At 38.0% G+C, this 11,843-nt stretch overlaps 1 protein-coding gene across 1 annotated transcript in view; it reads right to left on the minus strand.

Annotated features, from left to right (window-relative positions):
- Positions 1–11,843, minus strand: part of LOC124615709 (probable 28S ribosomal protein S25, mitochondrial) — a 58,069-nt gene that overhangs the window by 41,590 nt on the left and 4,636 nt on the right. The window contains exon 2 of the mRNA XM_047143754.1: positions 6,570–6,676. Within this exon, the coding sequence (XP_046999710.1) occupies positions 6,570–6,676 (107 nt within the window). The remainder of the gene's footprint in view (positions 1–6,569; positions 6,677–11,843) is intronic.

The following is an 11,843-nucleotide window of genomic DNA, read 5'->3' on the forward strand; positions in this document are numbered from 1 at the left end:
AGAGAATGTACACTCTCTTTTGATTGTGTAGTCTCACTACTGTCAAAGGCTTTTCAAAAAGTAATAAGTGAATTGAAACCTGAATATTAGTGAAATGTAGTGCCTTTACGATGATCCCTCTTTGAAGAAAGGTTACCGCTTGTCAAAAAGCATGCATTTGTTGTGTTGTGGTCTTCAGTCCAGAGACTGGTTTGATGCAGCTCTCCATGCTACTCTACCCTGTGCAAGCTTCTTCATCTCCCAGTACCTACCGCAACTTACAGCCTTCTGAGTCTGCTTAGTTTATTCATCTCTTGGTCTGTTTTATACAAATTTATTGTGAAGCAAATAATAAAATACTAATCAATACTGTTACAACTTGAAAGTTTTATTTAACTATTGAAATGAGAAAGTGTTGCAACTCAAAAAAGTCATAGTAAAGCTACCTAAAACAAAGTGTTGACAAAACTGAAACATTGATAAGTTTTTAAAGCAATAAAAATATTAATTTTGTTTCCATTTTCATTGTTGTTAGATGAATCACTTATTTACTAGCTGTTGTTAAAAACTTTAAATGGATTTGCTGTAAAATCTTGATTTTTGGGTTGTAACACTCTCCTTCTGAGTCATCAAAATATTCAGCTGCTGCAATTGAAGCTGTGCTATTAGATTCTAACCTAACCACAACCTTGTATATCAGAACATATTCAAAAGGTCATATTTGTGACAACAGTGGAAATGAGAATAATTTGTATATTGACTCTAAAATTTCTTGTTTTCTTGTCTCTGATTGGTTATGTATCATACCAATGGCTATGCAGAATTGACACACTACCAACTTACAAGCAGTAGAGAAACACTGCTGTGACTGTTGTTGGCCCTGATCTAAGACTTTAGTCAAAAATTTAGGGGCAGGCATTAAGTTATGTTGGTGTAGTAGCTAGGACCAAGTTAAGACCCAAGTGATCCAACAGTTGTTTGGAGAACCAACTAGAGATTGGAGCCAGAGGCACCCCTAGCGAAAAATTTTAAAAACAACCCATTCCGTGATAACTACATTTAGATTTATTTTTAAAGAGCTTACTAAGAGCCCAAGAAATGGCAACTAATGTATGAGGCAGGGAGGGTAAGGGGGATGTGAATGGGCACCAAATAAAATGTTGTTTGCTTGGAAAAATGTAGCAGCAAGGAGCACTTTATCATCACAGCTTACTTGTGGAAACATGTTGCATACATTTTGAAATTTAGATAGATTTGATAGGAGGAATAAGTAGAAGAGGTAAACAACTTGTGCCTGAAGTGAAAGAGTGAATATTTTTGTACTGCATGGTCTAAGTAGGACAATGAAGTAGCTAAACTTTTTATGTAATTAACTCCCAGGCAAAAGCTGATAGGAAGTTAATGGGGAAATTTAATGCTTTTATGTACACCTCAGAATGTTACATAATTGCTGAAACTTTTGGTAAATAAATAATCTGTTGAGTACGCTGGCCGATTAAGTAGTTGTTCTCAGAGTAGTTAGTCTCTCTGATTGATCATGGTTTGTGAACTTTTTCTTGTTTAGTTCCAGCTTTAATAAATTTACGAGGAAATTCCAATAATCTGCAAATACCTCACCAAATACTATTTTCAACTCGCACGTCTTTGGAATCACTACAACTGATCAGAAATGAAAGCTACTAACATTTGTTCTAATGAAAAAGTAAGCCCATTGCTGAAGAATCTGCCATCTAGTGAAGCCAAAAATAATACTCCAAAAGATGTGCCTCTGAAAATTAACTACATACTCTAAATACAAACTAAACACCAAAAAGTTAGGCATAACAGGGATATTATTAATGAAAAATCTAAAATCTACTGCAATTTTGCTAAGCTGAAGGTGAAGTGATATTAAAAACCGTGTCAACCTGAGGCAGGCTGTTAATACTGTTCTCTCAGCAAAGGCTTCAATAATTTTTGAAAATTTATTACATCTTTCCACATAGCCGGATGCATATATTTAGACTCTTGAGTTTATTAAAATAGTTCAAGCAGGAGGGGCGGCATTGAGAATTAAACTATATTGACAATAAAGACAGCACAGCGAGAAGCAGTATTAAGATACGTCTATAATTTTTTCTGTTGTTGAGAAGACACTGAAATTCATACACAATCTCCTTCTTAATGAAGCATATCATTAGAAATATAAAAAGAATACTGAGCCATGCATGGCTCACGTTCATGCCATTTCTTGCTTGACAGCTTGTCTTTATGGAACTGTCACCTCGTTTCTTATTCGATTTACTGGCGTAAGTTGCTGGCTTGCCTGCCCATGAGTGGCAGCAGCAGCACATATCGATAAGAGCACTGTTGTATTACCTTTGAAGCGACCACTAGTATTTCCGGCTTGTCTTGTATCGGGAGTTCAGTTGGGACGGAGCGACAGTGAGGTGTGGGCAGCCAGTACTCGCAGACCACTGGCGACACACATGTACTGTCCGGTGGAAGGAGATTGGAGTGGGAACAATCACTGGTTGGTCATTCTGTCGGTTTCTCATCAGTCAACGTATATTTAGTCTTTTGACCATTTCTGGGCCTTGTCAGTTGGTCATCTTGCCGGACGTGGGTCGGTTCCTTCCTTGTGCAGAGATGTCATGGCCAATGGGCAGGTGTTACCTCTGCATGGTTGGGTCCGAGCCTGTGTGCCCAGGTCACCGTGTCTCCGAGTTCCGAACAGACACTGAACTGAGTTGGGATGGAGCTGCAACAAGCTCTGGACAGCCAAGACTGGCACGACCATTGCTGACACATATGACTTGAGTGGGGATGACCTTGGTTGGTTGTACAGTCTGTTGTCTCATCAGACGACGTGTATTTGGTGGCCGACCGCTTATAGAAACTCTGTGTGTGTCAACTTGTGATTCATCCTTGATGTCCCACAGTGATTGGTTAAGATTGTCAGAGTTCCTGATGCAAGTGTCTACATGGAACTGTGTGCAGATTGTGTGATTTCCATTGAGCAGTTATGAATGCTGTCTGTGTATTGGAGTAGGCAGTTGGTTGGGTGGGACAGAGCAGCAAGTGTATGTTTCCCCTCGTGTTGATGCTGTCTGGCATGGTGTGTAGTTCGACAGCCTTTGGTGCTGTTCATATTTTTGAGTGGTTATTGCGCCTTGGCTGTTTTTAGACTCCAATTCTGAAGACATAGTGCTGCTGGTATCTTTGTCCTTGGCTGATATTTTACGCTGTCATGCCGTTGGTCGGCGGAAGGGAATTGATTAGGTTGTTGGTCGGTCCTTCAGCTGTCCCTGGGTCGGGTTGCCATCCGATTATTTAGTCTTATTCTTGGCTGCCTGTCTCACCTAAACTTATGTTAGAGTTACTTCCTCAGGCCAACCCTTGGAACACTTCCGAGCACCACTGTTCTGTTGTTTTTAGACTGTGATTTTTTGTCTCAAGTACTGAGTGAGGCCTTTAACCGCCTATTAATTTAGTTGGTTTAATTTTAAAATAAGGCCTTTAGCCAACTTAAACTAAGCTTTCAAGACCGATTTGTTTAAAACTAATTTTAAAAAGGAGATGGCTCCATTTGAAATCTTTGTTATCCAGGTCTTAGGCCTTGAGTTGTTCAATGTTCAGTACATGGCCTTCAGGTGAGCTTTTTTAGTAAGGCCTTCAGCCACCTTAAATTAAAATTCTGAAGATTCTTTATTGAAACTAATTTTTTAAGAAAATTTTGCTCTATGTCCAGCGTGTGGCCTTCAGCTGAGTATTTACGTAAATTTTTTTAAGAAAGGCCTTCAGCTGCATGTATTCCTTAAAGCAATTTTAATGACTTGTGTTCGGGATTGCAGTCATATTGTTTTGAATCTTTTTAAGGGTGTGCATGATTAAGTGCTTTTAGGAAAATAAAGTTGTGTGTTTTGTACAACTAGCAGTAACTGATTTTGGCCTCTTTCCACAACTATAACCTGATCCGCTCTGGCCTGCGAAAACAGATTTCAAAGACAGCAATAGGGCACATTAAAAAAATAGCCGAGCTTTACATCTGTAGCTGTGTCAACAGAGTCCAATGTGACAAAGGTATTTTTCCAATGTAAATAATGAGGTAATTGAAGCACATATTGTTGTTGAGTGTGGACTCAGTGGCCAGAGATAGTGGTCATGTGTGTGAGATGTGCTTGCGTGAATGTATGTGTGTTTAAAAGAAGGCCTTTTTTTCTGAAAGCTCACATACTTTTTATAATACTGTCAAAAACAAAAGTGAAATTTATGACCTAATAAACATATTCTTTCACAGCCAGCTCACAAAGCAGACAAATAAAAATTGTCATTTTAATACAAACTGAAACCATTATCATCTTGGAAACAGGATTCAAATTCTCAACTTTTCACACACATTAATATGTGCCTCACTCTTTCCATTGCGTTAAAATTGTACGAATAACAGAAATTACATCTTTCAATAAAATAATATTCATACTTCATAACACATGTAACAAGCTGTCTATTAGATTCCAAAGAGGTGATATCACATTGAAACAAATGCAGGGCACAACAATTATCTTGTGGGTCTTCTACAAATGAAAGTTTGGAAGGAAATTGGTAACTGCAATACAGTCTACGCAGAGTGGGTTGAACAAACATTAAAACTCTGAAATGACTCAAATATGTATTTTTTCATTCACAGCTATTACTGTATGATACAGATTAAGCTATTTCCATGATATCAATAACCCCAGCAATCCTATTTGTATGGTTGGGGATGAAAAAGTGGTGACAGATAGGCGTAGCTCTGGAATACCTGGAGCAATTTCAACTAAACTTTGTTGATCTATATCACATAAACCTACTAGAAAAATGTATAGTTGGGGTAACCTTTGAGATGGAGTTGGTGTATGAAGGGGGTGAATTCTAAAAATAATTGAAAATATACTATTAACACTTCCACAAACTTGTATATAAATTAAGTTTTGTTTCTGCATTGTGCTAAAAATCTGCTTCCTTTTCCTATCTAATATTAGACTTATGTCAGTAATGCAAAATTGTTAAGACTTTTGTGGTCAGTTGTTGAGAAACTGCCTATTCGCTTCTGTCTTGGGTTCTTTGGCCGACGTTCGTCTGATGATTTCCTGACATTTTGCCAGCATGAGTGGCTGGCATTGTCAAAGCTTCACCCTCCATTGCCGGTGGTGAACTGGAGCCGAGCTCGCGGGCACAGACTATATGTACCTAGCGCGCCAACGTCTGAGGGCTTCTCTGTGGTCATTTCTGGTGCGGTTCTCCTCTTGCTCCTGCGACAGTCGTTCGCTGCAGTACAGGAAGCCAGGATCCATTTACCTTAAGGCTTCCTCTTTCCTGTTGAAGCTGTTCCCGTGTTTATGTATTTCTACAGCTTCTCTAAACAAGCAGGTGTGATAGTGCTTCTCTACAGCCAGAACTTCCGTGTCGGAGAATTGTATTACATGGTCAGTCTCACTCAGCGCGTGCTCTGCCACGGCTGATTTCTCCACCTGCCCCAACCTGCAACGTCACTTATGTTCTTTGATCCTGGTGTTGATTGATCGACCAGTATTCCGATGTAAACTTTTCTGCATGTGCGTGGTAAGAGGTATACTCCCGGCATTGCAAGTGGGTCCCTTTTATCCTTCGCCGATCTAAGACATTCTTTGATCTTCCTTGTTAGTTTGAAAATTGTCTTTACGCCGTGTTTGTTCAATATACGGCCGATTCTGTCCATCACTCAGGGGATGTATGGCAGAAAGGCCGTACCCGACATTTCTTTTCCTGATTTATTAATTCGCCGAGTGTTTGGATCTGTTACACTTCTAATATAATTGTGGAGTACCCATTGCTCCTCAGAAAACATTCCAGATGTTGCATTTCGTGTTTGAGGTGCTGTGGCTGACATATTCATCCTGCTTGCGTTACGAGCATATGAATCATGCCTCTTTTCTGACTTGGGTGGTGGTTTGATAGTTTGTGCAGGTATAAGTCCGTGTGTGTCACTTACCATGCACATGCGGAAAAGTTTATGTTGGAATGACTGGATGATCAGTCAACACCAGGATCAAAGAACATAAGTGATATTGCAGGTTGGGCCAAGTGGAGAAATCAGCCGTGGCAGAGCACACACTGAGTGAGACCGACTGTGTAATACAATTCTCCGACACGGAAGTTATGGCTGTAGAGAAGCACTGTCACACCCGCTTGTTTAGAAAAGCTGTAGAAATACACAAACATGAGAACAGCTTCAACAAGAAAGAGGAAGCCTTAAGGTAAACGGATCCTGGCTTCCTGTAATGCAGCAAATGACCATCGCAGGTATCAAGACGAGAACCGCACCGGAAATGAGCGCGGAGAAGTCCTCAGACGTTGGCACGCCAGATACATAGAATCTGCGCCCGCGAGCTCAGCTCCAGTTTGCCACCGGCAATGGAGGGTGAAGCTTTGACAATGCCAGACACTCGTGCTGGTGAAACGTCAGTAAAATCATCAGACGAACGTCGGCCAAAGAACCCGAGACAGAAGCAAATAGGCAGTTATGTCAGTAACTGGGCAACACTGGGTTTTCAGTTATTACATCACACAAAGGTATTGTGTTTACTTACCAAAGAAACATCTTATAAAAGGTGATGGTGTCATGTTCTTAAATGTTGCAACTTGGACATCTGGATTTTTGTACTGAATCTGAGGAAGATACCAAAATACAAAGTCCCTGTGGAAGAAAAATATATTACTTACAGTTATGAGAGTGAATTATTTTATAATATGAGGGTCAATCCAAGTGAAGTGACCCAATAAAAATTAAGTTCATTACTTGACCATTTTTAAATATATTTATTTTTTAATTTATGATCACCCTATAAATGAGAAGTTTTTAACAGCTTTTACAAAAATGTTATCTTGCATCGTTACTGAATGGCAGCCAGTTTTATTTGTAAGTGCATGACAGTTTTTCTATTTGGAGACTTAAGTGTTAATTTGAATATCTCTTCAACGGATCATGTTATAACATTGCAATTGACATGATTACTTTTAGAAATGTCTCCTCTACAACACTGTTTATTATCCAAAATACCCTAAATTCAAAAATAGGCAGTCAAAATGACCTCCAAATTTTGGTATTGAAAATGTAGAAAATCCACTTTTTAGACCCAAAAATAACGACCACGGAATGATTTATCACAGCGTATTTTTTTCCTCTAGCTAGATATCATAAACTTCTAGCCTTATATAGAGCAAGAACACTGACAAATGTTTCCTTAACTTTTTATAAATTTCTGAAATTTGAAAATCTTTACGAAAAATAAAGTTTGGGCTCATTATCTCTGGTGGAACTGAATATAAAAAATTTGATTTTTGCACATTTTGTACATCTATATGACAGCAAAGTACTGTAAAATAATTTCACCATTGATACTTAACTGTGAACAAAGATATGAATTTTTGAAAAATGAGGAAATAATTCACATTAAACTACAATTGATCTTATGGCTGTTGCCTAATTCATATTTGATATTGGCTACATGCAATCAATTATTACTGAAGTTAAGGTATTGAATTATATGGAGAAATTCGAAAAATTATTGAACTAAACATTTATATTATCTCAACAAATTTAAAATAAAAATTTTCAGTTAACATACTTTTGAGATGCAGTGCTTTCTAATCATAATAATGACTGCTAAGAACACTTATTTCTTCAGACAGCCTTAGTGATATAGAATATGACCTCCCAGTTGCTGTAGCAAGTTCAAGCACTGAAAGCTTCCTTAATACGTTTTTAATTGGTATTGAAACTTTGTCACTAGCAGACGTTCTTGTGTCTACGCGGTGGTAAAAATGCACAAAAACATTATTGTTTTCCAAACTTATTCTTTCAACCTGTGCAGGTCATCATAGTCCATCATACACATATGCCACAAGATATTCAATGTTAAAGATGGAGATGTAATTTTACTGACACAATGATCCTCATAAATTTTGGTTTCTGATGTTCCATTGCAGTGAACTAAGTTTTCTGCAATGCCAAGGAATATGTGGAATTGATTTGTTCCTCCTATTGCTATACTGTTTTCAAAACTAGTTGAAGGTTGTTTTGATATGAAGAACTGCCTCATTTTTCTTGATGAGAACATAGGTAATGTCTTTAATATTATCCATGCAAAAGGCATATGTGTCCTCTATTGTAAGAATTTGGTCTGTAGGCTGACTTTACTCACTTCACATTTTGTTGTACTTTCTACTCCATCACATGCATTTTTACCATGGCAAGAGGCAAAAAAATGCCGTTGACCCTCCAACCTGAAATCTACTTCGTGGTTGCAAAGATCTGAAAAATTCTTTTTCTTATTGTATCAACTACCACTTCCATCTAAAATGTATATGAGCTTCTCAACCTTGGGAAACTTTTCTTTTATGTAATTTGTTACGTACTTTTGATATACATTGGCAACAAAAGAGTTGTATGCACTCAAAGTAGTTGCTTAGAATGCAAATTGAAGAAATGCAAACTTCGTGTTTTCTCATTTCTGAAGCACAGAACAAACAGATGCACTGTTGCCTGCTCACTGACCCAGAGGTACCCTTGTATTTCATCCTGAACCACAAACGTTAAAGTTTTCTGCAAAATCAGCTGGGACTATGCATTCAGTTTCATAAAGTTGCGCTTTTTTGTCCTTCAAATACTTACTTTGGATTTTAGAGACTTAGTGGTGACTTCTGAGATTTTCAAGTTATCAGTTAAAGATTCAAAGCATCCTTCCTGACGTTTAACCACTGTTATCATTTCAGCCCTGTCGGTTGTGGCCCACTGTTTGAAGCTAACATTGCTGGGTATTTCCTCATAAGATTCGTTAAACAATTCAAGGGTGGTTTCTTTATCATGGCATTTATTGTACAAACTCCTCATCCAGTCATAATTCTTTGTGTCACAGGCCATTAAAGCTAGTAACTATTTGCAGTTAACATCATTGAGCTTTGCACTGGCAGTCATCAGTTTAACATTTTGATGATACAAACAAACACATATGGAGTGTTTTCCTAAGGAAAGGGCCAGAATACACCACTTAGGGCGAAGGTCACAAAATTTTGATCTTCCAATTTTACATTCAGGACGTGCATTTTTAAAAGCTGCATATATTTCATTTAAATTTGACAGCACTAGTCATTTCTGCTTTGTTACGTTAAATCCATTTATGATGTCACTGGAGGAGTGAAGCATTCCTAGTGATTGGAAAAAGTGCAGATCACTTCCACTTTCAAGAACAGTTGTTGAACATATTCACATCACAATAGGCCTAAGATACTAGTCTCCTGTAGAATTTTTGATGTATTTTAAGCTCCCTTATCATGATATTTCTGGGAACTGAAAATCTCTTTAGGAATCAACATGAGTTCTGAAAACAATGATTGTGTGGAATCCAGCTCTCTATTCAGTTTCAGTCACGAGACCCAGAAAGCAGTAGATACTGGTATCCTGGTTGATGCCACATAGCTTGAAATGTGTTCAATATGGTTCTGCACTGCCGCCCAAGGAACAAAATAAAAGAGTACATAATATCAAGCCAACTATGTGAGTAGATTGACTAGTTTCTAGCAAACAGAACACAGCATGCCATTCTCAACAGAGAGAAATCTTTAAATGTCAAAGCATAATGTGCACTTGTACACAGAGAAGTTGAAAAACTGAAAATTGTTCCAATTTGTAGGAAGACCTGGAGAGAATTGATGCTTAGTGCATGGACTGATAGTTGAACCTCAACATAAACAAATGTAACATCCTGCACATAAATAGACAAAGGCTCATTACTGTATGATTTCACAATTGTAGGACAATCACTGGAAGCAGTCACACCCACAAAATACCTTGAAGTATGCATGAGGGAGGAGACTGGTAGAACCAGACATGAAAAGGGACAAATAGCATTAAGAGTAAATGATACATTGGTGACAGAAGTGTATAGTGTTGCTGAACTTTTTAACAAACATTTCATAACGGTTACTGAAAAGATGGAGTTGTCAGGTTCTGTAGATGCTGCTACGGAATACCTCAGACCAGACATTTCAAGTAACTTCCATAATATGAATTTGACCCTCACTACCCCAGGAGAAATAATGTCCATCATGAAATCTTTAAAATCAAAAACATCTAGTGGGTATGATGAAAATCAACAAAGCTAATTAAAGAATGTGATTCTAAGTAACCTATTAAGCTATCTTTGTAACCAGTCATTTATCAGTGGAATATTTCCTGAATGGTTAAAATATGCTGAAGTTAAGCCACTGTTTAAGAAGGGAAATAAAGAAATAGCATCAAATTTCCGTCCAATTTCACTTTTGCCAGCATTCTCAAAAATTTTAGAAAAAGTAATTTACAATTGGCTTTATAACCATCTTATCTCAAATAATATATTGTCAAAGTCACAGTTCGGATTTCTAAAGGGTTCTGATATTGAGAAGGCTATCTACACTTATAGTGAAAATGTGCTTAATTCATTAGATAAAAAATTGAAGACAGCTGGTATATTTTGTGATCTGTCAAAGGCATTTGACTGTGTTGTTGTTGTTGTTGTTGTGGTCTTCAGTCCTGAGACTGGTTTGATGCAGCTCTCCATGCTACTCTATCCTGTGCAAGCTTCTTCATCTCCCAGTACCTACTGCAACCTACATCCTTCTGAATCTGCTTAGTGTATTCATCTCTTGGTCTCCCCCTATGATTTTTACCCTCCACGCTGCCCTCCAATACTAAATTGGTGATCCCTTGATGCCTCAGAACATGTCCTACCAACCGATCCCTTCTTCTGGTCAAGTTGTGCCACATACTTCTCTTCTCCCCAATCCTATTCAATACTTCCTCATTAGTTATGTGATCTACCCATCTAATCTTCAGCATTCTTCTGTAGCACCACATTTCGAAAGCTTCTATTCTCTTCTTGTCCAAACTATTTACCGTCCATGTTTCACTTCCATACATGGCTACACTCCATACAAATACTTTCAGAAATAACTCCCTGACACTTAAATCTATACTCGATGTTAACAAATTTCTCTTCTTCAGAAACGCTTTCCTTGCCATTGCCAGTCTACATTTTATATCCTCTCTACTTCGTCCATCATCAGTTATTTTGCTCCTCAAATAGCAAAACTCCTTTACTACTTTAAGTGTCTCATTTCCTAATCTAATACCCTCAGCATCACCCGACTTAACTCGACTACATTCCATTATCCTCGTTTTGCTTTTGTTGATGTTCGTCTTATATCCTCCCTTCAAGACACCATCCATTCCATTCAACTGCTCTTCCAAGTCCTTTGCTGTCTCTGACAGAATTACAATGTCATCGGCGAACCTCAAAGTTTTTATTTCTTCTCCATGGATTTTAATACCTACTCCAAATTTTTCTTTTGTTTCCTTTACTGCTTGCTCAATATAGAGATTGGATAACATCGGGGAGAGGCTACAACCCTGTCTTACTCCCTTCCCAACCACTGCTTCCCTTTCATGTCCCTCAACTCTTATAACTGCCATCTGGTTTCTGTACAAGTTGTAAATAGCCTTTCGCTCCCTGTATTTTACCCCTGCCACCTTTAGAATTTGAAAGAGAGTATTCCAGTCAACATTTGACTGTGTAAATCACAATATCCTTTTAAGTAAATTAGAATATTATAGTGTAACAGGAAATGCTGCAAAATGGTTCAAATCTTATATCTATGGCAGGAAACAAAGGGTGTTACTAGGAAAGAGACATGTATCAAGCTATCAGGCATCATCCAACTGGGAACTAATTACATGTGGGGTCCCACAAGGTTCCATTTTAGGGGCCTTACTTTTTCTTGTGTATATCAATGGCCTTTCATCAGTAACATTACCAGATGCCAAGTTC

Source organism: Schistocerca americana, chromosome 5, assembly GCF_021461395.2.
Source record: "Schistocerca americana isolate TAMUIC-IGC-003095 chromosome 5, iqSchAmer2.1, whole genome shotgun sequence".
Lineage (NCBI taxonomy): Eukaryota > Metazoa > Arthropoda > Insecta > Orthoptera > Acrididae > Schistocerca > Schistocerca americana.